General features: G+C 40.0%; 4 protein-coding genes across 7 annotated transcripts; 1 reads left to right on the forward strand and 3 right to left on the reverse strand.

The window, feature by feature from the left end:
• Window positions 1-852: 852 nt before the first annotated feature.
• Window positions 853-9,004, reverse strand: LOC133729313 (uncharacterized). 4 transcript variants are annotated; one of them, XM_062156816.1, is made up of 13 exons: window positions 8,386-9,004; window positions 7,693-7,886; window positions 7,227-7,557; window positions 7,072-7,127; window positions 6,744-6,984; window positions 6,618-6,641; window positions 6,470-6,501; window positions 6,140-6,374; window positions 2,590-2,627; window positions 2,266-2,482; window positions 2,124-2,182; window positions 1,401-1,635; window positions 853-1,301 (listed from the first exon to the last, which is right to left on the reverse strand). In XM_062156816.1, the coding sequence occupies exons 5-13, from the start codon at window positions 6,901-6,903 to the stop codon at window positions 997-999; spliced, it is 1,305 nt and encodes a 434-aa protein (XP_062012800.1). In that variant the 5' UTR covers window positions 6,904-6,984; window positions 7,072-7,127; window positions 7,227-7,557; window positions 7,693-7,886; window positions 8,386-9,004; the 3' UTR covers window positions 853-996. The 4 variants fall into 4 exon arrangements, with proteins under 4 accessions (XP_062012800.1, XP_062012801.1, XP_062012798.1 ...); XM_062156817.1 differs by having other exon boundaries at window positions 2,299-2,482; window positions 7,227-7,886; XM_062156814.1 differs by having other exon boundaries at window positions 7,227-7,886.
• A 346-nt stretch (window positions 9,005-9,350) lies between these two features.
• LOC133729314 (chlorophyll a-b binding protein of LHCII type 1-like) lies at window positions 9,351-10,331 on the reverse strand. Its single transcript, XM_062156818.1, has one exon. It carries the CDS (start codon window positions 10,269-10,271, stop codon window positions 9,480-9,482), a length of 792 nt encoding a protein of 263 aa, XP_062012802.1. The 5' UTR covers window positions 10,272-10,331; the 3' UTR covers window positions 9,351-9,479.
• A 1,826-nt stretch (window positions 10,332-12,157) lies between these two features.
• Window positions 12,158-13,109, forward strand: LOC133729315 (chlorophyll a-b binding protein of LHCII type 1). The gene has a single exon (XM_062156819.1). It carries the CDS (start codon window positions 12,237-12,239, stop codon window positions 13,023-13,025), a length of 789 nt encoding a protein of 262 aa, XP_062012803.1. The 5' UTR covers window positions 12,158-12,236; the 3' UTR covers window positions 13,026-13,109.
• Window positions 13,110-13,674: 565 nt separating this feature from the next.
• Window positions 13,675-25,752, reverse strand: LOC133729312 (probable starch synthase 4, chloroplastic/amyloplastic). The gene is made up of 16 exons (XM_062156813.1): window positions 25,383-25,752; window positions 25,015-25,243; window positions 24,888-24,921; window positions 23,688-24,786; window positions 23,562-23,613; window positions 22,901-23,023; window positions 22,732-22,807; window positions 22,470-22,654; window positions 22,171-22,365; window positions 22,014-22,085; window positions 21,612-21,821; window positions 15,731-15,856; window positions 15,077-15,226; window positions 14,699-14,760; window positions 14,525-14,600; window positions 13,675-14,308 (listed from the first exon to the last, which is right to left on the reverse strand). Exons 1-16 carry the CDS (start codon window positions 25,553-25,555, stop codon window positions 14,132-14,134), a joined length of 3,039 nt encoding a protein of 1,012 aa, XP_062012797.1. The 5' UTR covers window positions 25,556-25,752; the 3' UTR covers window positions 13,675-14,131.
• Between the last annotated feature and the right edge of the window lie 373 nt (window positions 25,753-26,125).

Here is a 26,125-nt window from a genome sequence, read left to right on the forward strand (position 1 = left end):
TTAATTACGTGTCATCAAGGCATTCCAAATTAAGAGAGACGCTGACACTATAAATACCCCCTCTCAAATCAAGAGAAGGACTTCGGGCGGAAGGAGAGAAAATCACTCCCAAAGTTCATAAGTCCTCAAGCGCGTGAAGAGCCTTCAAGCTGCCAAATAGCCGGTTCATCACCAACCTCAAGCCAAAGCACTCGTCACGTGTCAACCCTCGTGGCCATCATACGACTCAAGATCAAGCGTCAATCGCCCTTGAGTCAAGTACACCATCGAGGACGACGACAGACAGAGGGACGCAAGCAGACGGAAGAAACCTCTCCGAAGCTCAGAAGTCTCCTAAGCTCGTGAAGAACCATCAAGCTGCCAAATAGCCGGTCTCTTCACATTGCCGACTTCAGACAAGCAAGGGAAATTACCTACAAGCTCGGAAGTCGTCAAACACGCGGAGGATCAACAAGCACCAAACACATGTGCTGATTCATCCACCATCAAAAACCATACTCGCCACGTGACACCGCTCGTGGTTCAAATCTGAACAAGTTCAAGCCTCTACAAAGCAAAACTTCTGCCAAGTTCTTCATCAAGCTCGTGGAGAATCAACAAGCACCAAACACAAGTGCCGTTTCATCCACTACCAAAGCCGAAGAACGCTCGCCACGTGACACTTCTCGTGGTCTAAATCCGATCAAGATCAAGCTTCTACAGCCCTTGGTCAATCGTCTTCCTCAAATCGTCAACATAGCAAGAAACTCACACTACAACCGTTCGATTCAAGATCAAGTGCTCGCCACCCTTGGATCAAATCAACGTCAGAGATCGAATCAGAGGAGAATTTTGTGAAAGAGCATCTACAGAGATTGTAACCCGCATTTAAATTAATAAAATTATTATTTTGTACACGTGTCCTTCTTTAATTCGTTGCAGGATTTTTCGTGTTTACACCATCCTAAAGAGAACCAAAACCATCAACATGACTCTTTCATACTATATATATAATAACTAATAAGAACCCTCAACAGGAGCTGGGGAAGCTGATGGCTCTGGTGGTTGATACAATGGCTGTGGCAATGGGTCCATGTGAACTTCCTTTACCACTGGCGGGCGGGGCTGACGAAGCCAGAGCATAACATATATAGCCACTGCCACCAGCGCACAACCAATGATCGACCCCATCACCATAACTCCAACTGATGTTGCAGAAAAGGCCCTACTTTTCCCCTTTTTTATATTGAGATTTGCAGGGACAGGAGTCACAGCTGGTTCGCTGTCAGGGAAAACCCCTTCATAGACACAAGTTCCAGAACCTATAAAAGAAAGTACAGAACACCGTATTATAGATATGATTTCATTTGCATGCGTATGGAAACTCCACAATTAAATGCCAAAAAGCAAAAAATACTTACTTGGATCTTCAATCACAACCATGCCTGTGGACTGAAAATAACAGCTCATATCTGTTCTGCCAAAAGATTGATAGTAAAGATTCATGGCAACAGATGCGTGGTTCATTATAGCGTCTGGTAATTGGCATTCACCACGGGGTTCAATAACACTACAGTTGACATGACTACAAGCGAAGTCAATGTTCAATTGTAGAAGATTGTCAGTGGCAGTTGGCTTTGCAACACACCATGTACTCTGAAATTAGTAATAACACAATAAGCATTACAATTCATTACAAAAAGAGGTAGTATAAAATATTGACAAGATATCCACACTACGCTTGACGAGCTACAATTAACTAGACTCCAGCCGAAAACAAAGCCAGGGACAAACAAACATACAACCAGAACTTGGGGACTATTTTGCAATCCCATGCCATTTTAAAGAGTTGCAACAAAGGAACTGTCACTCTAAAGAAATACAGCCACAAGGATGTCAAGAACTCTTAAAGACTTAAACACTGATATGAACTATGCTTAAATCCAAAAACTGGAGTGGACAAACTCACAAAAGGAGATGGTAAAGTGTACGATACATATACTGCAATGGAAAACTACACTTCTTACACCAGCTAACTATACTACACCAATACAAGAGCTGGAATGCAAACACCCTTCTGTAAAGAACTAATGCAACCAGATAAAGTAAAAACAAGTATTTGTAATTAACTTTAAAGTTTTTACCAGAGCTGCTGCAGAGGAAACCGTCTCTTCTCTACCTGCAAAGTAGCAGCTCCCATTGCCTGGAAAATGACAAATCTAAATCACTACCGGCATAGCTTGCAACTAATCACTTAAAACTCAAAGTAGATAATATCATACATACTTGGATCAATGATAGATATGAGTCCAGAGTTACCAAAACACTGATGTTGGTCGTGATAATAAGCATTCATGGCAAAGGCTGCATGACTAAAGGCGTTTGAGGGGTTGAAGCATGGACCCCCACTGTGAATTGAAGAGCAATCCACATAATTGCAAGCATACGTTTCCAAGTCTTGCAGAGCCGTATAGGTCAACGATGGATTGGGGACGCACCAAGTCTAAGATCATAAATAACAGGGTTTGAGGATGAGTACTGTACACACATATAATTGTATATCACATTTTAGTTCACATATGAATATGGCAATCAAGTCTTGGGGTCTACCTTGGCAATCTCCTCAGTGGATGGAGTATGACCATCTCCTGCAAGATTTAATTTCAAATTCATATGATTAAAGGAAATTGAAATTAACCTATTTATTCAGAATTAAAACCAGTAACATAAAATCTATAAAAAAAAAATAATAATAAAAAAATAATAAAAACAAACAAACAACAAATGAAGCAAAATAGACAGTATGTTCATCAAACACAAACATATATCATCAGATCCCTATGTTCATCGAAGTCTGTATCAACCTAGTGTCTTAACACGACACGAGACGGTGTTTTTCCTGGTCTAATTTTGTTTCTTTTTTCTTGATCTATTAAAATATGAAGGTAATATTGGAAGATTAGAGGCAAACAAATCCCGAGTACAAATAGCAACACCCCTACAGATCTAATTGAACGAACTTTCCTCAGAAATTGAAACTTTACATGTTAGACTAATGATGGATTGTTACCAGGAGAAGCAGCATTGGCATGAAGCAGAACGAGCAGAGAGGCTGCAAGTGTGCAGAGGGAAATAGACTTGGCCATTGCAGCATAGAATTGGAATTGGAGGGCGATGAACACCATTGAGAGGCGCATTTATAGAGGACTGGAGATAGGGAGGAGACAGATAGTATCCCTCCATTGTCTGAGAACCCCTTGGAATTCGTTCCGATGATTGTCTCGTTGGCAAACGAAGAGGTTAAAAGATCGGTTCCCGGATGTGACACAATCTTTTTGCGTTTGTTTTTATCTGGATATCCATGGCTTACCCCACCACACTGGTCGACATAGTTCACTCAGACTTGACTGGTGTTTTCTCTTGGAAGTTGGGACAGACTTGACCTATAAGTTTTATTCCCTTTTTCCCATCTTTCTTTTCTGAGCTTTATGCAGCAGTTCCTAGGCTCCAAACAAGGTATCAAGCAGGTTTTCAATCAACTCACATTATTCTGGAGATGGATGTGTTGGCAATGATTAGCACCATCTTAATAGTCATGATCCAGCTTGTCGATTGAAGTAGAGCTTTGGACAAGGAAATGGAAAATTTTCCACTTCTTCTCTTCAGTAATTTATACATATAGCCCCAGCAAATATAATGAGTTGTGTTACTAAGAAAGCACTTTTGTTTCCCGCATTATTTTGGATTGAAGATAGACCACGATGCCTATCATGTGTACTCATTGCTAATGTAATTATCTAAATGGATCGAGCTCGTCTGCAGTTTTGGTGAAGTTAATAAAATCTCCTTCCTCCAAGTAATCTAATGTCTTTGGAAAGAGCCACGTCTGCCAATATTATCTAGGGTACGTATTTCTTTCTTAACCGTCGTTAACTCCAGAAAAAAGAAAAAGAAAAAAAAGAACTGAACATTCTCTCAATCAACCACTTTCTGGGCAGAGAGGGGAGATGAAGATACAAAATGAAACTGTCCATAAACTTCTTTCAGGTAATGATAAACTAGTAAGAAAAAGGGAACCTAGAGGCCTTGCTTTCCAGCCATTTTCCAAGATATACTGCAATCAAATTCGCAATCATCATTATATGAAAGGAATTTACCCCAGTTGAGTTTTTTTTTTTTCTCCTCTCTTCTTCTTCTTTTAACATATCGAAGTCTTAAACTCTTAATTCTTCAAAACTTATCTTTCTGGACAAAGAAAACATCAGGCAGATTTGAATCTCAAGAGCCCTCTTAAGTCTTAATGATGCCTGATATAGTTTTAGGGATAAAAGCAAGATCATCTTGCAATTCAAAGTTGAAATTCTTTTCGTGATAGAAATTGGGGAAGAGATAAAGAAAGGACTAGAGGACAGAGCGTTTTAGCATTTTTTTTCTTCATCAAGGATTCCGAACCCAGTTCGTCTTTCAAGGGGAAAAAACAATGGATTCTTGAATTTTATGGGGGAGTTAACGGACCAACGACAGCCTAACGTTGTTTTATGAAGGAAGGCAAGTAGGCAACTAACAATCTAATGTTAGCTGATGTGGCTTTCGCATAACCATTGGATGATCCTAGAGATCAGGATTTAATGAACTTCGCCAAAACTGCAGGCTTCTCAATGCAGAGGAAGAGCTCCATCCTATCTTAAATTACTGCAATTTTCTCATTCTAAAGTTGCTAATATAGCATTTAGTTATAAATTTATCTTGGATCTTACAAATCTGTGAAAGTATAGAAATATAAGATCCAGTTTTGTTAAAGAGTTTTTTCAGTGTGGTGGATGAGATAATTGTTAAGTTTGGAAGGTTGAGTTATTTCTACATGTTGCTAGATCTGCAAGGCATAATAAGGAGCTTCAATGGTTTCGAACAATGACCAAAATATAAAAAATTATGGAAATATCGATAGTTCAAAAAAAAAAAAAAAAATCGATAGAAATATCAAGAAAATATCGAATATCAATATAAATTTTACTAAAAATAAATTAAAAATAAAATATCGGAAAGATGATAAAATTAATATTGATGCTTGTAAAAAACAGAAATTTCGAGAAATTATAAAGGATATCAATGATAAGTCCTTGGTTTTGAATGGTCACCTGGAGGATTTGGTTTGGTATATGTTTTCAGCAAAATTGCTATTGGGCCAGGAGACCATAATCTTTGTTTCATGATTCCCTTCATGAATATCTATTTTGCTATTGGGACTTCATGGTACCGATCTATTTTGCACTTTCTCCAAAGTTGTCGGGTACCTCGTGGACTGTGTGGACGTTTTGGAAAAGCCATCCACACTTTTATTGGTGCTTTTCGCACTTCCTTTTGCGAATACTTAATTTGCTACCATTCGGAAAATAGGTGGTACCACATTCCTTCCATTGAGATAATCTCAAAGCAAACCTAGCAATTAGCAAATAGGTGGTACCATATTGCTAGTTGGACCGGCTCTTTGCCTACTTCAGTTGGTACCATATTGCATTATTGCTAGCAAATAGGTGGTACCCTAAAGCTTTGTACTTCGATATGTCTGGATTAGATTGTATTAGGGGAGCTATCTTGCAGCTTTGTTTCATTGGGAAAAAAAATAGGTGGTACCATAATGGTGATCAGTTAATAGTGAGAAGCATTTAGAATATCCTGAGCATTATCTAGTACCTAGTTTCTTTGATCAGAATTTCAAGCCAGAGTGGTGAACTCTTACAATTAAGCTTTCATTCATGAAGAGGGTTTGAGGGGTTAATATATAGTAGAAACTAGAAAGAGATGGCAAGGCATGCATCCATACTTCTTTCGTTTATCAATTTTCCTCAGCTGAGGGAGAATGTGGGAAATGAATAGAGTCAATATCAGAAACTAATGTTCCGATGCCTTTATTTATTTGTCCGAAAATAAGGTTGACGATTGAAGTCCATGAAACTACATTAGTCATTCATCCCTACTCTATTATCGGTTATACTGCAACATCATTGTAAAACAAGAGCAGTCACTTGATCTTGCTTCAGCTACCCTTGAATTTGCAATCTCCATAACCAGTACAAGCATACACAATCAAGTCTAGATCATGACCACACATAGTAGTAATGATAGTACTAAAAATGATTTTCACAATGAAAATACTTACTTGGATCAGTTCTAACAATGTTACCACTGCCATTAAAATCACAACTCGTATCTGATTGACCTGTTTGGTGATAGTAAAGATTCACGGCAATTGAGGCGCGGTTCTTGACAGTGTTTGGCTCGAAACAGGCATCACCAGACCTTATAATGCTACAGTCTACCTTGCCACAAGCAAACTCAATGTTCGCTTGTAGCTGATCATCACTTGCTGAAGGGCTTGCTACACACCAGTTGCCCTGCAACAACTCCCACAAACACAATAGTGTCAACATTTTAATAACTCAAGTGTCATTGTTTTGATTACATACTTAGTGAAGGAACTTCAAATTACCGAATTTGAGTCATCCATCGCTGTCTCTCCCCCTACAAATTTCCAAGGAAAATGGATGAGAGGACAAACAATGGGAAACTATTCATACGTTTCCAGTAATAAATATCAGTTCACAGCTATTTTGCACTTCTAGTATATGATTACTTACCTTCATATGTGCAATTACCATAACCTGAAAAGTGGAAAAAACAAAGATGTTCAGTATTACTATCACGACCAAACTAATGAATGCTAACTGCAATTTAATAAGGCACAAGATAGATGGTATATATACTTGGATCTGTCAAGGAAATGAGACCAGAGTTGCCGAAGTCACAGTTCCAGTAGTGCCTCCCCCTGGCCTGGTAGTAAGCATTCATGGCAAATGAAGCATAAAGCAAAAGATCATTAGGTTTGGAGCAGGGATCTCCTTCTTGAATTGCCTTGCAATCCATTGCATTTATGTTATTGCATGCATATTGTAGATTGTTGACCAGTGCTTCTTTACTCGTTGAAGGCTTTGCGATGCACCATGTCTACAACAATGTACATCACAAGGGGTTAGTATCTGGAAGTAGAAATTGTGCATTTTTATCCTTCTCAGTTCATATTCTTGGCATTACCTTCACATACACCGAAATTAAAGGCCTTGGTTCTGGAATACATGGAGAATGGGAACCTGGAGAACATTATACATGAAGATGGGATGAATCGGTGGAGATTGACATTCTCTCAGAGAATCAATATTTTAATCTCTATAGCAAGTGGACTGGATTACCTGCATTCAGGCTATGATTTTCCCATCGTTCATTGCGACTTGAAGCCTTCTAACATCTTGTTGGATGATGATTGGGAGGCCCATGTGAGTGATTTTGGAACAGCTAGAATGTTGGGTGTTCACTTCTAGGATGGGAGTAGCCTTTCCACGGCATCAGCTTTCCAAGGCACAATTGGCTACTTGGCACCAGGTGACAATTTGCTGGCTGTTCACAATTATAAACTAATCTCCATTTAGCTTTTCTCTCTTTTTCCTTTTTCAGTTTCACCCTTCTTCTGAAAATTATAATGCCATATGCTTTCCCTGGTACTCATATGCTTAAAACGTATGTCTGCAGAGTTTGCATGCATGAGGAAAATCACAACCAAGGTAGACGTGTTCAGCTTTGGTGTAATAGTGATGGAGTTAATGACAAGACAAAGGCCGACAGGACTCATGGAAGAGAATGGGCTGCCAATGAGCTTACACCAACTAGTGGAGAAAGCCCTTGCAAATGGATCAGATTCGCTTCTTGAAGTTCTGGACCCATTGCTAACTTCAAATATCTCCAAGGAACAGGAGGCAAGTGCAGAAGAGCTGCTCAAGCTAGCCTTGTTTTGCACCAACCAAAATCCCGAGGAGCGACCTATCGTGAATGAGGTGTTGTCTGCTCTTTTGAAGCTGAAAAAGGCAGTATAGTTCAAGAACCATGGTCATAGTATTTCTCAGAACTATGAATCTTGAACAAGTTAGATTGAAATTGCAAAGTTGTATCAGAGATGGAACAATGCTGATCATGTAATAATTGTTTATTGTTGTGAAATAAAATTCCTTTTACAAGCAAATTCATTCATGATTTTGTAAAATCATATCCTGATCTTTAATTTCATAAGTCCAACGGTTACTTGGCTACCAAAGAAGCTTTTCAAATGAAAATTGAGTTCCACGCATCAAATAAGATAAAAGATAAAAAAGAATCTGAATTTGCTCATCATCTTACTGTTTCCTCCTGCAGTTATTAGCTAATAATGCATGTTTCTGTACCATGTTAAAATGCAAGCAACATCAAATATATGATGAATACAATCATATTACTGTTGGAAAAAGGATAACCAAATCATATTCATTAAGAACTTTTTGCAAAGAAACTCTGCAAATGTAATATTCTCAACATCCTTACCTTACATCAAGCTGATATATGAAATTATGAAACACCATCTTTTAAGAGAGACAATAACAATGAATAGATCTTGTGACATATTAATCTGTTGGAGGATCGTTGCACAGAAAATCCCCAATCGTTGAAGGGAAGTCCAAGCCTCCAAAACCATGATCAGCACCCTCAGAAACAAAAGCAGCTTTACTCAAAAGCAAATGTGCTAGCCTGAAAGGCTCAATCTTTCCCTCCCCATCACCATTCAAAAAGTAGTTAATCCAACCCTCCAACCTCTCCACTTCTCTCCCACACTTTGGCCCCTTCACCCCAACAATCTTCTCATAAAACCCGCCTTCACAATGACAAGAATTACCCCCATTTTCACTACCTCCACACTTCAACTCCAAACCAGCCTTTTCTTCATCTCCTTCCTGGCAACTAGACAAACCCAAGAGTTGAATCAACTGTTCAATATCCTCGACGATGGCTTCACCTTCAGTGTCATTGATAGTTTTGGGGTCAGGCAGGGCATTTGGCTGAGTTGGGTTCTCTTGGGTTGGTATGAACTGTGGAGAGCATGAGAGGAATGCTTCAGGGGCTTCACTACTGTCTTGGAGTGTACTAGAACTGTAATGGTTGTTGTTGTTGGAAGGATCCAAATCAAGGTATATGGGTGAGCTTAGTGATTCTGTTAATATCTTGTTGCTTTCCAACAATGGAGATGGTAATACAGTAGATTGTTCAGATGGGTGTTCTAGTTTCAATCTCTTCTCAACCTATCCAATTAAAACCAACAAAATAAAAGCAAATTCAACACCAAAAATACAAAAAGACTAAAACTTTAATCTGGGTAACAAAGAAATTGATGAACCTGCTTCAGGGAAGAGAAGAAATTGAAGTGCAGGGGTCGCCTATCTCCCATGTTCGATTATATTTCAATACAATCCATGTGCAAAATGTAAGGCAAGAATTGAAATAACACAAAAAGATAAGAAATTTACTCCATTCAGATTTCCATATATAATGATTCACATGGTGGTTCACACTTCACACCAATCTACAACATGAACAAATCCCACACTCAAATTTCAAATCCGCGTCTCTCTTAAAAGCCTCATTCACTTTCCGGGGACAAAGTTGGTGGCGTATGACCAGGCATTGTTGTTAACTGGGTCAGCAAGGTGGTCTGCAAGGTTCTCCAATGGACCCTTTCCGGTAACAATGGCCTGAACAAAGAACCCAAACATAGAGAACATGGCCAACCTACCATTCTTGAGCTCCTTCACCTTAAGCTCAGCAAAAGCCTCTGGGTCATCAGCAAGGCCCAATGGGTCAAAGCTGCCTCCTGGGTAAAGTGGGTCTTCAACCTCTCCAAGTGGGCCTCCAGCAATTCTGTATCCCTCAACTGCGCCCATCAAGATGACTTGGGTGGCCCAGATGGCCAAGATGCTCTGCGCGTGGACCAAGCTAGGGTTGCCCAAGTAGTCAAGGCCGCCCTCGCTGAAGATTTGGGCTCCAGCCTTGAACCACACAGCCTCGCCGAACTTGACGCCGTTGCGGGCCAAGAGCTCGGGGAAGACGCACCCGAGAGCTCCTAGCATGGCCCACCTGGAGTGGATCACTTCGAGCTCACGGTTCTTGGCGAAGGTCTCTGGGTCGGCTGAGAGTCCAGCAGTGTCCCAACCGTAGTCACCAGGGAACTCACCAGTGAGGTAGCTTGGGGGCTCGCCAGAGAATGGGCCCAAGTACTTGACTCTGTCTGGGCCGTACCATGGGCTTCCAGAGGAAACGGGCTTGCCCGCGGTTTTCCTCATGGAGATTCTTCCACTTCCGAAGATCTCGGCCGGGGCCAATTGGACGGCCTTGCCGGCGAATGTTGGGGAAGAGAGGGCCATTGTGGAAGCAGCCATTGTTGAAAGAGAAAAGAGAAGGTAATGAGCTTTGATGGATGGAATTGAGAGTGATGAAAATGGTGGCCGGTTGGGTACATTATTAATAGGAAGGTTGAGATCAAAGCTCCTTATCTTAGGCTATCTAAAGCTTTATTCTCATTGGTCTTGAAGATTCTGATTTTGTTTTGCTCTGTCCACGTGGCACCCTCTAATAGTCTAGTCTACCAAGTCCTCGTATCATTTTCCCTGGCTGTGACCACTTGGAGTTTTCCACGTCGGGTTGCTGGCAACCACATGATTATGAAAGCCTTCTAGTTAAACAACCTTGAAAAATCTATTCGTTTGGTGCAGTTGATATTTCTACGTACCATGGTTACTTTAACATGGTTAATATTGAAAGTCTTGAATTATACATGGAAGTGTTACATGAAGTATATGGGGATGGAGTAGACTTGGGGCAATTTGACAATGCCTCACGCCCTCAACGGTCGAATTTTGAACACTGGCTATCACCAATTCTTAGTTCTGGGTTACATTCAACCACAAGAACATTGAAAGCCTCCTATTTTGAAACAATCTTCAAAAATCTATAGGCTAGGGTACACTCAATATGATCCTTTACCTAGTATATATGTAACTATAATTAACAACTTCAATACCCTGAGTAGATGTATATGCCAAAGGCTTCTTTATTGTTGTGCCCGACAGATTATCTATGCTAATTATCGAATGGCTTGGACATCTTTTAGATCGATGTTTAAGTTTGACAGTAAGTAATGGTGAAGAGCATATAATTGTCTAACATCTTCGGTTTACATTACAGGTCAATCAGTCACTTTAATAGTTTATTTAGTCACAAACCCTTGATATATACAAGGATCGATGGGCATGGATTTATGAAATGGCATTATGAAATATGAATAATACCAGTCTTTAACATATCATGAATAATACCTAGCTTGAAAGGGAAGTCTGAGACTGATGTTATGCAATATGCATGATCGAGCTAGCTAGATACAACAAAGTAATGATGTATATATGGTTGGAGGTTTACTGGAGACGTGTGACGATGTCTCAACGGTCACTGAGGAAAGTGAAATCCCAGAAAAGGTTGAAGAAGAATTGAGTGGCAGACAGAGAACGTCTTTGCAAAATATCTCACCAGAAAGGAAAAATATCTCATAAAACTTTGGATACCTTGAAAAATGGTTTACTTGCAAGATCATTTTTACGTTAGAACAAAATGAATGTATGTTCCTAAATCTCAAAAATAAAAACAAAACAATACGCTCAGGGTCTCAAGTTCGAATCTTCTTTGTTTGGTATGATTAAGGTAAAAACTAAAGAGGAACATAAGCAACTTCTACATTGAGTTTGTTCACCTATCAACCCTCTATTACATTCAGAGCTAAATAGTATATACATTACCATTGCCATTGATTATTCAGTTCAGAATAACTGCTTATTGTGAGAACTCTCTAGGGTACCCTATAGAAACTTATCAATGGACGTGGCACATTGCCCCTATTAGTTGCTTCACTCATGGCTATCAGTGCAAACCCTTGAGCCTCATTGACGATTCAAGGCTTGAGGGGTCCAGATTATTGCAAATTTGAAGAGACATTTCTCTGGTAGAATCAGTACTTCGGTCCTACACTGGATATCCTGTACTATCTCTTCCACCAGATAAAGGCTATCTATCCAAATTGATCAAGTGGCAATACCCAATTGGAAGAACTAGTGGTACTACACATTGTTGTCTAAGATTTTTTCTTACACTGTTAATGTTGGTGGTGCTGAGGGTGCCAACTGGACTAAGGAAATCAAACTTCAAAACTTCACATCCAATGAGAATTGGCCTATTGATCTTCTAAGATAAGGGATCTGGTCCTATTTAAGCTCATCCAGCTGTGTTCTATCACCACAACAACTCTATCATTCTCACCTCTTCCATTTCTTTACTTTCTTACTTCCAAGTTTACAATGGCTGCTTCCATGGCTCTCTCCTCCCCAACATTCGCCGGCAAGGCCGTGCAACTTGCCCCTGCCGAGGTTTTTGGAACCGGAAGGATCTCCATGAGGAAAACTGCGGGCAAGTCTGTTTCCTCTGGAAGCCCATGGTACGGCCCAGACAGAGTCAAGTACTTGGGCCCATTCTCTGGCGAGCCCCCAAGCTACCTCACTGGTGAGTTCCCTGGTGACTACGGTTGGGACACTGCTGGGCTCTCAGCCGACCCAGAGACCTTTGCCAAGAACCGTGAGCTCGAAGTGATCCACTCCAGGTGGGCCATGCTCGGAGCTCTCGGGTGCGTCTTCCCCGAGCTCTTGGCCCGCAACGGAGTCAAGTTCGGCGAGGCTGTGTGGTTCAAGGCCGGAGCCCAAATCTTCAGCGAGGGCGGGCTCGACTACTTGGGCAATCCTAGCTTGGTCCACGCGCAAAGCATCTTGGCCATCTGGGCCACCCAAGTCATCTTGATGGGCGCAGTTGAGGGATACAGAATTGCTGGAGGCCCACTTGGAGAGGTTGAAGACCCACTTTACCCAGGAGGCAGCTTTGACCCATTGGGCCTTGCTGATGACCCAGAAGCTTTTGCTGAGCTTAAGGTGAAGGAGCTCAAGAATGGTAGGTTGGCCATGTTCTCCATGTTTGGCTTCTTTGTTCAGGCCATTGTTACCGGAAAGGGACCATTGGAGAACCTTGCCGACCACCTTGCTGACCCAGTCAACAACAATGCCTGGTCATACGCCACCAACTTTGTCCCCGGAAAGTGAAGAGCCTGGAATTGTTATCTTTAGTTTGCTATGTTGTCGGTGATGTAAATTTGTTTCAATCAATGGACAACTTAATTTGATCTGTGTGCAAGAATTCATTCTTTGATTAGTTGCTCTGTAATGTCACTAATGTTCCCCAAACAAGTAATAGGTAAATTGGATACTAAAACTTTAATCAAAATGGTAATCAAACTGTAAAAGACACTATAGGAATCGCATGATAATGAAATTACCTAACTACAGTATTAAGCATCAGTCTATTGCAAAACTTTCAATCATCTGCAAAGTTACAAAGGAAACAAAGTTTTCTTTCTAAGATTCAGGCCTTATCCCTTTTCTTAGTTCTCAAAGCATGACTTCCAAGTTTGATCAGAATTGAAGGGTTCTTAAAGTTGAATGTTTAGCAGCTGCAAAACTTTTCTGGTTTAAGAAATTACCCCATCACAACCTACAAGCTACAGCTCCCAACTTTCCGGTTTTCTTGAAACCCCAAATGTAGTGGTGTTTCGGCCTGCATCATTGCGAATTGGGAGATATGATGCTCGGGGCCAAACGAAATGAGAGGAAATAGGAAGTGAAAGGGTGAACAGGAGAGAATCATAACCTAAAAACATAGAAAAAAGATTCGGAGTACTCAAATGAACACTAGTTTGCCCAAAAAAGGTAAGAATTTTCTCTCTTTATTTATTTACATATCTCATCTATACCTTGCATCAAGATATATAGAGTTTAAGTGTTACATCCAAGTCTTGTATGGATGTCAAAGCCGAAAAGAAAAGGCACATCAGCCCATGTAAGGTATGAACAAGTCTTTATAAACAAATTAAGAACCTAGTAAGTAGTATACAGCAAAGAGGTTGCCTGAACAAAAAAATGGTGATCAAAATGTCAAAGAATGAGCATTTGGATGACAGCGCAGAGCATCTTAAAACCACCTGTCGCTTTGAGCATCAAATTTGTAAGGATTATATCTCAAGCTGCTGGTGTGCTTGCTACTAAGATTACTTCAATAAAAAGCAGTTCAAGCTCCAACTTATCAGAGTCCCAAGCAGAATATGTTCCAGGGGATGAAGCATGGAGATGTCTGGTTTAGCAGTATCTTGAGATTAAGGGCGAATTGTCGCCCTTGCTCTGGCCACGGACTTAGAGTAGAGTTCTTCGTACTGTGAAGCAGAAGTATCCCAACTGAAATCTATGTTCATATCCTTCTGAACAAGCTGCCGCCAACTCTCAGGCTTACTTAGGTAGTGGTTAAATGCACGTTCCAAAGCACCGTTTAGTCCCTGGCAATATTTCAAGTTTGAAGCCAGTATGCATTAAGTTGTAGACTAGAATGATATGTATACTGAGGTGGAGAACAATCAAGACAATTAACAAGATTAAGGAGAGGCAAAGATATTATATCAGATCTGAAGCCTCCAGCATCAATGCCAGATAAAAGAAAAGAAGAAATTATAAATTCGTGAAGGCTACATTACTAGAGGTAAATTTATGGTTACCTGTTCATCAGGAGACAAAAATGAATATCCATTTCGAAACTGAAGAGGTACGGTGTCATCATCAACATCAAAGACACTGTACAAGAAACATATAGTAATTCAAAGATTCCATGGAAACAATAACCTAAAACCACTTGGTGCAAGTTAAATATGTATTAGTCATTTAGTGCCCACCTATCATTTAGACCACCAGTTTTTCTTGCGATGGGTATAGAACCATATCTCATTGCTATCATCTGCAAACCCAAAAAAAAGAAAAAAAAGAAAAGAAAAGAGGAAGTTAATACAGAAAGCTACAGATTACCAAAGAGTGGTTGGTCTAGCGGTCAGGCCCTTGGTTTGCTCCCAAGTGGTCTGGGGTTCGACCCTCTCCCACGGTACCCACCTAGCAATTGCTAGAGTTTCCAGTTCCCCAAATGTTGTGGAGGCAGTGGGCCTAGGGATTAGTCAAGTCAAAGACTCGGATACCCTAGTCTCAAAAAAAAAAAAAAATACAGAAAGCTACAGATTGATGATCTGCTGAGATTTTCGCAGGGGAGAGAAAGACTTCACCTGTGTAAGTCCACAAGGCTCAAAGATTGATGGAACGACGAACATATCAGAAGCAGCATAAATGGAATGGGAAAGAGTTTCATCATACTTCAATATCAACCTAATATGATCATGACTCTGAAAATGGTTTGCAATTGCCTCAAATTCCTTCTGCAGACCAAAATAAAAGAAGAATCCTTTAAGTGATTATTTAGACGAAGTATGAAAAATGAAACAAATCTAGCAATTCACTAGAAAAAAGAGATATAACTAAGCATATACAACCATATATAGGAGAACACAGCCACTATACCTTAAGCAAATGCCATACATTTATTATCACTTGTTGATTGTATAAGCATGCAAACAAGCCACTAAAATGCATGTAAAATTAAACTGCAGATTGCAGCTGTGGGGATTCGAGCTCAAAAGTTTCTACTCTAGTACCAAGTTGAGTTGAGTCTTGAAAGGCTAGGACACTTTAGAGGATAGGTTTAGGGTTTGATAGTAAGCCCCTTCACCTTGCTTGGTTTATACTTTATACTAATAAGGTTAGATCAGGAGGTTAAAATTAAAAACCCTAATCTAGATGAATAAAATCATAATACCCAAAGAACTGTACCCAGGTAGGAAAATAGCCAGGATAAAATAATAGAAAGAAATGTAGAACAGTACCTGAATATGATGTACTGGACTTGAACCCAAAAGAACAAATTGCCCTCCTAGCTCCAATGTTCTATAAATCGCATGTCTGATGAGACGTACACCTTTCTGTGGCACCAATCTCGTTATGCATCCCACCTATCCAAGAGATCAAACAGGTTCAAGTATTCACCTAGCTTCACCAGCCAACAGTCATGCTTAATGAAAATACATAACGTGTGTCAATGATGTCATTCTCAAAATCTCAGACATGATATACATGCAGAGAAAAATTAACACAAAATGGACATATATGAACTCAAACGGGGGACCAAAAACTCCTGTATAAGCTATATGATATCTCGAGTACTACCAAGTTCCAAAAATAAAGAACTGCAGTGCCCAAATACTGACTTAATCTTGACTAGCTCGGACCATTAAACAATAAAGATGGATACAACAATAGCTTCATACAAAAAAGGGGTTCTGCCCTTTTAAGAATTACCATGAATAAGTTGAGTTTAACATAAAGCTCCAAGAAAGCTGTAGGAATGACCACACAAATAATAGAGCTGTATCTATGATATTATTTTCCCATGTATGATTTCTTATAAAACCCACAAACATGTTAAGTTTTTAAATTCTTTCAATTGGCGACATAATGTAGTAAAAATCATGTGTATTCAAATAGCAGAGAAAACATGCCTAATCTGAAAACTTATAGAAAATAATAGTGCATCACTGTTGTGAATTTGGCTCGTTGATATGTCCAAGTTGATTAGGATTATCCTAATGGGTTTTGGAATAGGAACAGTTATTCCTATTGATTTAGACCTGGAAAGTAAGTTCTATTCTAGTTAGGAATAGAAAAGCTAGCTCTCTTTCCTTGTTCTAATAGTTTTAGGAATCCTAATGTGACATGTTTGTAACCAGCACCTACAATCTATAAATAGGGCTGCAGGAGGTCACATAAGGTGTCCTCAGATCAGAGAAGAGATCAAAGAGAGATCTCAGAGAGTTCTCAGCTACATATAAACACAGGGGCAGGTAGAGCCAAGGGTGATAGAGAGATCTAGCAAAGGGGTTGGGGATTAGCATAGGGATTTCAATAAGTACTTGTAATCAAGTTGTTATTCTCCATAGTGCTAGTGATTCTCAAGAGAGATCACACAGAGGACGTAGGCAAAGTTTTTGTCGAACCTCTATAAAATTCTGTGTTCGTGTGTGCTGTGGTTTCCTTATGTTCTTGCTGTGATATTTTGCATCATCATCCTATTATTGTTTGCACAGTCATAAGCCTATAAAGAGAAACAAGGTTCTGGGTAAAAGGTGCATATTTACTACAAAGTGGTATCAGAGCTTAGGCTCAAGGTGTTTCTGAGATGGCAGATGACAAGGCAGACGCAAGCAGCAATGTGATGCCCATTATGTTGAATGGGAAGGATAACTTCACATTATGGCAAAGGAAGATGAAAAGTGTCCTGATTCTACAAGGTCTGTACGAGGCTATTCTCGGGATAGAGAATAAGGCAGCTGATATGGCAGACAAGGTTTGGCAGAAGATGGACAAGAAGGCAAAGAGCTTTATAGAGCTACATCTTGCTGATCATGTATTAGTTCATGTATTGGCTAGTGCCGGTGAGAAAATGAACAGCAAAGAGACCTGGGATTATCTCGAGAAGGTTTACGCAGGTAAGGTTCATATTGGTGAGAATATGGACAGCAGTAAGACATTGGACAATGTCAAAGAGGTTGACGCGGATAAACTCTTCTTGAAAGACGAACTCTATAGTCTTCGGATGGAAGAAGGCAGGGATCTGCAGGATCATCTGAATAAATTTCAGATTTGTGTTGCCAATTTATCAAAGGTGGATGTGAGATATAAAGATGAGGAGAAAGCACTTATGCTGCTAAGATCTTTACCAGCTTCATTCGAGCACTTCATCACCAGACTCGTTTCCGGTAAGCATTCTCTCAAGTATGATGAGATTACCGAAGCTATTCAATCTTATTTTAAGATGAGTAGGGAGACCGAAAGCTCTCAAGGAGGCATTCATGTCAAGGGCAAGGAGACAGGTCAGTTGACAAGTAAGAAGGATAAATCTGGTAACAAGGGTACATCAAAATCCAAGGAAAAATACAAGAAAGGTTGCTTCAAATGTGGTGCTACCGACCACTTGAAAAGAAACTGCAGAGAAGGGAAGATGAGAGCAGAGGCGATGGCAAGGAGTTCAAACACAGCCAATGTAGTCATCAAACAAGATAAAGATGACGGTGAACTCCTTGTGGTAGCAGCCAGCTCCAATGCTTTCAGCAATTGGATTTTGGATACCGGTTGTACATTCCACATGTGTGCAATCCAAGAATGGTTTGACACATTTGAGGACAGTAGCAGTGGAAAGGTTTTTAGGGGAGATGACTCACCGTGTAGGATCCTAGGTATTGGATCAGTGAAAATCAGAATGCATGACGGAGTTGTTAGAACGCTGGAGAATGTCAGATATATTCCTAAGTTAAGGAAGAACTTGATATCTTTGGGTACTTTGGACAAGGACGGATATAGGTATTGCTCTAAAGAGGGAAGACTCAAAGTTCTTAAGGGATCACTTGTTGTGATGAAGGGCAACATTCAATCTAACAACTTATACAAGCTTCAAGGGACTGCAATAATAGGGGGAGTTGTAATTTCTGTTGAGGTAAAAGACAAGACTGAGCTATGGCATCATCGCCTTGGGCACATGAGTCAAAGAGGAATGCAGGAACTCCACAAGAAAGGTAAGCTAGAAGGTGTCAGTGTTTGCAAACTGAACTTCTGCAAGGATTGTACTCTTGGGAAGCAGAAGGTGGCATTCAAGTTAGCAAATTGTGAGAACAAAAGTAAAGCATTGCTGGATTATATTCACTCAGATGTATGGGGCCCGGCAAAAGTAAGGTCTATGGGAGGCTTCAAGTATTTTGTTACTTTTTTAGATGATTTTTCGAGGAAGATTTGGGTCTACTTTATGAGGGAGAAATCCGAGGTTTTCACCAAGTTTAAGGAGTGGAAAACAGAAGTAGAAAATCTAACAGGCAGAAAAATCAAGTATTTGAGAAGTAACGGTGGCAGTGAATATAGAATGAAAAGGTTCTTACAATTTTGCAAGGATGAAGGAATCACGAGACACTTCACGGTGAAAGAGAATCTCCAACAAAACGGAGCTGCTACAAGGATGAATAAAACTCTCTTGGAGAGAGAAAGAAGCATGCGGCTGCATGCAGGATTACCGGACACGTTTTGGGCAGATGCAGTTAACCATGCGTGTTACTTGGTTAATCGGTCACCATCAAAAGTCTTGGACTTCAAGTGTGCAGAGGAGGTATGGTCTGGAGAACCAGTTGACTATTCTAACTTAAGGGTGTTTGGTAGCAGTGCATATGCTCATATTTCCAACAATGAGCAAACCAAACTCAAGCCAAAGTCACGCAAGTGCATATTTCTCGGAGTTGAGAAAGGAGTAAAGGGCTACAAGTTATGGGATATTGTCAGCAAGAAAAGGGTTCTAAGTAGACATGTCATTTTTGATGAGGAGACAATGCCGTTCGATGAAGTCAAGACAAGTGAGGTGAAGAAGAAGACTGATGTTGTAGAGAAAGCAACCGAAGTTCCTCTAACCAAAGGGATCATGGAAGAAACTCCAGCTCAGGTGGAGCAAATTGAGCGAGTGGAGCATGATAAAGGGGTTATCGAGGAAGAAGTCTTAGAGCAACAACAACAGTCATTAATACAAGCTCAGGTGGAGCAATTAGCACTGCGAACCTACGACTCGGTTCGTCAGTCACTTGGGCAGGAGTTCCAGAGAAGCATAGCATTGGACAAGTATGCTCTAAGTTTCAGTCCAGGAGATCCAACCACGTATCAGGAAGCTATAGCAAATGATGTACGGGAAAGTTGGAGGGGAGCTATGTTAGAACAGATGAAGAAGTCCATACAGAAGGACTTGGTTCAGGAGTCGGTTCCTAAGCCCAAAGAAAGAAATCAGGTTGGCTGTAAGTGGGTTTATAGGAAAAAGGAAGGAATGCATGATGAGGAAGCCATGAGATTCAAAGCTCGGGTATTGGCCAAGGAGTATTCGCAGAAAGTAAAGGTCAATTATGACCAAATCTCAACAGTGGATAGCTGCGTTTATCATCATGTGTTCAAGGATAGTATGGTTTTACTATTGCTACTTTATTTAGGTGACATGTTAACTACATGTCAGGATATGTCTAGAATTCCGAAGTTAGAGACACAACTAGGGAAGGAATTTGACATAAAGGATCTAGAAGCTGCACAACAGATCCTAGGAGTGAGGATAAGGAGGGACAGAGAAGTGGGAAAAATATGGCTGTTATATGAACCCGTGTCTACTCCACCGGTAGCACACTTCCAGTTGAGTGTGCAGAGATCGTCTACGAAGGAGTTAGATGAGATGATGAATGTGTCTTATGCAAGAGTAGTGGGATGTCTCATGTATGCTAGAATCTGCACAAGACCAGGTTTAGCTCAAGCATTGAGCATTGTGTCAAAGTATATGGCAAATTCGGGTAGACGACACTGGCAAGCAGTGAAGTGGATTCTGTATTACTTGAGAGACACCAGGGAGCAAGAATCTGTGTTTGAAAGACAACAAGAACAAGCATGCAATGCTGGTCATGAGGGTTCAGATTTGGCAGGAGACATAGATAAGAGAAGACCTGCAACAAGTTATGTTTTTACTTGTGGTGAAGGTTTAGTGAGCTGTAGAGCAACTAAAGAATCAGCTACGACGTTGTCTACCACTGAAGTAGATTGCATGGCACTAACAGAAGCTTCCGCAGAAGCATTATGGCTTAATGGGTTATTGAGTGAGTTTGGAATTCAACAAGTTGTTGTGGTGAAGAATGGGGTCATCAATTTGACAAGGAATCAAGTGTTTCAAGCAGAGACGAAACACGTTGATGTTCGTAGTCATCGCAGCGAAGGTTGGGTCAACTCAAGGAAGATAACAATTGAGAAAGTTCATTCAAGGGAGAATGTCTCAGATTGTTTGACCAGGACCATTGCCATGGAGGAGTTCAAGTGTTACTTGAACCTGCTCATTCTTACAGCATGTTGAGATTGAGGTGGAGCACCTCCTCACTAGAGGTGTGTTGAGGCAAGAAGAGTCTTGCCAAGGTGAAGGTTCTTGAAGGTTTCAGGATTACTTCGAGAAGTACAAGATATCCTGGAGGTTGCAGCAATCAGTTTGGTATCAACTCACCAAGGTGGAGATTGTTGTGAATTTGGCTCGTTGATATGTCCAAGTTGATTAGGATTATCCTAATGGGTTTTGGAATAGGAACAGTTATTCCTATTGATTTAGACCTGGAAAGTAAGTTCTATTCTAGTTAGGAATAGAAAAGCTAGCTCTCTTTCCTTGTTCTAATAGTTTTAGGAATCCTAATGTGACATGTTTGTAACCAGCACCTACAATCTATAAATAGGGCTGCAGGAGGTCACATAAGGTGTCCTCAGATCAGAGAAGAGATCAAAGAGAGATCTCAGAGAGTTCTCAGCTACATATAAACACAGGGGCAGGTAGAGCCAAGGGTGATAGAGAGATCTAGCAAAGGGGTTGGGGATTAGCATAGGGATTTCAATAAGTACTTGTAATCAAGTTGTTATTCTCCATAGTGCTAGTGATTCTCAAGAGAGATCACACAGAGGACGTAGGCAAAGTTTTTGTCGAACCTCTATAAAATTCTGTGTTCGTGTGTGCTGTGGTTTCCTTATGTTCTTGCTGTGATATTTTGCATCATCATCCTATTATTGTTTGCACAGTCATAAGCCTATAAAGAGAAACAAGGTTCTGGGTAAAAGGTGCATATTTACTACAATCACAAGGTGAATCATTTGAACTTCAGAAAATGTAATTACCAATGGTCTCCTGACATCGGCATACGAAAGCCCTAGACTCTTTCTAATAGCTTCCTTATTTTCTGCTTTCCCCCCAAGATCATTGGCAGTGTACTGTACTTTGAGATATGCATCAGTGGCAGGATTCCATGCATCAGCATCAATTCCATTGAGAATTCCAACGAACTTTTTAGAATGAAAATTAAGTGTCGAATGGAGACCACGTCCACCCTGTAGTCATAGATAATAGAGTTTTATGCAACAAGTGAGAATGAGACCAATGTAACTAATACATTCAATATGATAAGTTGATCATCAATGTGATACTGAAGAGCCTAAGAAACCTAACACAAGGAGCCTGATCTAAGTCCATTCAGCTTCAAATACAAGTAGTCAACATTATGTCAGAAGCAAAAGAAATACCTCAGCGCTCCGCACCTCTTGCGCATAGGTAGGTGATACCGTTGTCACGATATTAGAGAATACAACTGCACCCTAAAATAGAGAAGTGTGATGTAAAAAGGATCAGTTCTACACCTAAAGTATGCTGGTATGAGGTAAATCTTCATTTACTATATACCTTAACCGGATTGATCCTATCATGTGCTGAGTTGTCCTGCATTCTATCTGGTCTGTTTAGCTGGCCGACATCAAGACCACAAGAAGCCAAGTCTGAAGCAGGTGCAGTCCCTTGGTATTCAAAGTTGTGGCAGGTAAAACATATCCTAGCCGAGTTTAAACCCTTTGGGGCATATAAGTCCCAATAAAGTGGAGCCTAGAAAAGAACCAACTCGGTTACTAATTTATGAGAGAGAGAGAGAGTTTTCATAGTTTATAGAAATTGTAAAAGAAAAAAAAATTGAGGTTAAAGGTCCATACCACGAAAGCTGTCTGCCAATCATGACAATGAATAATGTCAGGTTTCTTGCCAGCTTGAAGAAGTAACTCAAGGGCTGCACGACTGAAGAAGGAAAAACGTTTGAAATCATCACGTTCTCCATAAACCTGTCCTCTCCAGAAGAGCTTATCGGGATGAAGAGGCTCAATAAAATATACAGGAAGACCTGCAGAACCCAAAAAAATACAATGAGAATTCAGAACTAAAATATGCCATGCAGACAGTTGAATTGAAATTGCTCACCTTCAACAGTGCCAACCCAGATTTTATTCTTGAATAGTCGACCATCGAAGTACGACTCTACTGCCACATCTAGGGCCTGTATAGGAGAACGTGTTACTAAAGAATTATGAATTCCAAGTAGAAAAAACATCGTTTTCAAATTAAGTAAGAATTAACAGATACAACATACCCTCAGGTCACGAACACGATCGTACTCCATGCAATCATATTTGGCAAGAATAATTTCCACAAGGTGTCCCTTCTTCTGCAATGCTTTACTAAGACCAGTTACAACATCACCCAAACCACCAACCTGTAAAATAAAATACTAAGTTATACATAATTTTATAATTACATTATTTAAATGAATTCAACTTTAATGACATTATATATCAAGCAAATGCATTATCAAAGACCTCTTTCACAAATGATAGACCATCCACCCTAGTTCATAGAAAATATAAGCTAGCCAACCTAACACAACACCCTTCGCCAAATATAATTTATAGCCACAACAGATCAAGGAGATAGCAAAAGCTACACTACAAGTGATAAAAGTGCAATAGAAACACTTTATCAACAAGGCATGAGGGGTATTGCAGGATGCTATTACAACCGGGATGGGTTGAAATTAAGATCTTAGTTTAGGAAGTCAAAATCTAATATCCTCATCATGCCACTATGCCAATTAAAAAGGGAAACTTTTGAATTCAGGGATGTGAAATAGGATCCACAAATTCCTGATTTGTAATTGACAATCGAATATATAGTAATAAAAGTAGTATACGCAGTCAATTTTTTTAATAAATTAAGCAAAGATATAAAAACAAATAGAGGTTAGCTGAACTTGCCTTAGCAACTGGTGCCATCTCTGCTGCGATATGAACGACATGCAATCCTGAACTAAAAATCAACAACGTCTAATTAAATAGCATCATAAATATATACCTTTTACATTTCAATAGTAGAAAGTTTACCTTGTTTGTGATGATATCAGTCTGAGAAATGTAGTCACAGCCTCATTTACATTCTTTTCCTTGCATGCCATGTATGAGTCATGAATCCGTCGATCTCTCTTCCATACCATTTCTCTCAACGCCTTTGCATCATCAATTGATATTTTCTTTTCCAACAACCAACCATCTATTATAAGCAATAAACGGCTCCAAAATTCCCAAGGCATGTCATCAACTGGTTCATCCATCACCCTTCTCTTGCTTTCTTCTTTTAGAGTATTTAAGGTATCTTGAAATTCCTCCACAGATTCTTGATATAACTGAACATAAGAATGTATCTCTTCATCCGAACGCTGAAGCCGGTCCTCCATTAGTTTTATCTTTTGTTGCATAAGCTCATTATACTGTTGCATCTTTTCTGATGACTCCTTATACACATTAGCTTTTTCAAGAGATTCTTCTAATTTATCAACCTTTTTTCGAATCTCCTGATTTTGCTGCAAAACTATAATAGCTTGATCTGCCTGCTTGGTCGACTTATCTAGCAGTACTTGCAAATTCTCCACCTTTTCCCATAAACCTTTGCATTCAACCTTCAGATTGGAAAGTTTGGAAACATCTTCCTGAGAAACTACCAACTTGGACTCCAAATCTTTTAGGGCAGACTCCAAAGACGAACGTTGTTTTTCAAGCATGACCACACGTTCATCCGTATTTTTCATATTACTAAGCTGCTCTCTGAGTTCCTGTATATCATTCCTCAGTGACACATTTTCTAATCTCAATGAACTAAGATTTGCTACAAGCGAATTGATGCTACTTTTGTATGGCAAAGGAGCTTCTTCATTAAATAGCTCACTTTCACTCTCAAAAATCTCAACCCCATTGCTTGTTTCCGCACCATCACCATTGAAATTCTGTTCATTCCGCATCTGGTTTAAGTGGTCTCCGAGGAGTTCCATCCTTATTTTCTCTTGTGCAGCCACTCTGATACGTGCATCAGTCTCTGCCAATTTCATTTCCAAAGCATTCATTTCTCCTTGCAATTCTTCCTTTTCAGATAGAATCTTGTCAAGGTCTTGAAGAGCACTAACCCGAGCTTGATTCAAGAGAAGAATATCTATAAACAACAAGTAAATACACATACATATTTCATCATATCCATAACACAAAACAGTCATAAACACTGAACCAAATGACCAGAGCAGAATGTCATCATACTTTTCTCCGCATTCCTTATCATTCCAACCAACTCCTGCATATCAAAAACAATTAACCGCATAGTAAGACGACAACTAATCAAACTTCCAAATTAGATTATTAACTAGAAATAAAAGAGAACTATTACCGAAGGTGCTGCTTGATCAGATGTAGTAAGAGCATTCGAAATCGAATCGGTTGAATTGATAGTATTAACATCATCATCAGATACGCTTTCTGAGCTCAAGAGAGGGACCATGCCGACCGAAGCACTCTCCGATTCAGAGTCCTCTTCGCCATTTGGCAGGAAATCCGCAGAAGACTGTTCCTGAGAGGATTTCCTCCTAGCTCTTTGCCTCTTCTGCAGGCAAGTACAACTGCGAAAAAGCCGAAATCGAAAACGAAAGAAAACATCACCGTTCTGATAATCATATTGCACGATGATTGTTTCAATTGAACTGATTAGTTGATTGAATAAAAAGAGTTGATAAGAGATTGAAGAAAAGCAATGAATACCTGAGATTCCGGTGGCGTAGCTTACAGGACGAAGAAGAAGAAGAAGAAGAAGAAGAAGAAGCAGGAGAGGAGGAAGCAAATGAAAAGCGCGAATTTGAATGTGAGCGCCTGGAGTTTGAACCGGAAATGCTAATCCCCTGGCTCACAAACCAGGTCGTTAGCCTCACCGCCATTGATGATCACCGCCGGAGCTCAAACCTCTTTCACCGCCACTGGATTCAGAACTGGGGTGGAGTAGTGTAAACCCAAGTCTAAGCTAGGTGTTCGAATCTTCTCACTTGCTTCTTTCTCTGGGATTTTGTTTTGACATCATTTTATTTTTAATGATGAAAAAATGGATTAGTGAGAAGTAAAAGCAGGGTGAGGTGTAGAATGTACAGGAAAAAGTGGGGTTCAATGGTCTTATCTAAAAGACTAAAATCGAATGGTCATGGGGTGTGGGGCTGTGAGTCATCTTGTGTGAGGCCCTCAATAAGTGAGATTTCGTTTATAATTTTTTTTTTTTTTTTAACATTGATATTTCTTAATAAGTAGGAGGTTATGTAATCAATCTAGTCTAGTTTTTATCGTGACAGTTGTGAATTGATTGGATTGATGGTAGAGTGGATTGAGAGATTTAGAGAGGCTAGAGACTTTGGTTCGATGACGGTTCACGGGTGGTGGGGGTTGCTACTTGCTACGAGGTTGAGGTCAGGGCTTGATAGCTACTACCTGGGATTATGGTGGAGGCGCGACGGTTGGCT

This window comes from Rosa rugosa, chromosome 2 (assembly GCF_958449725.1).
Source record: "Rosa rugosa chromosome 2, drRosRugo1.1, whole genome shotgun sequence".
NCBI lineage: Eukaryota > Viridiplantae > Streptophyta > Magnoliopsida > Rosales > Rosaceae > Rosa > Rosa rugosa.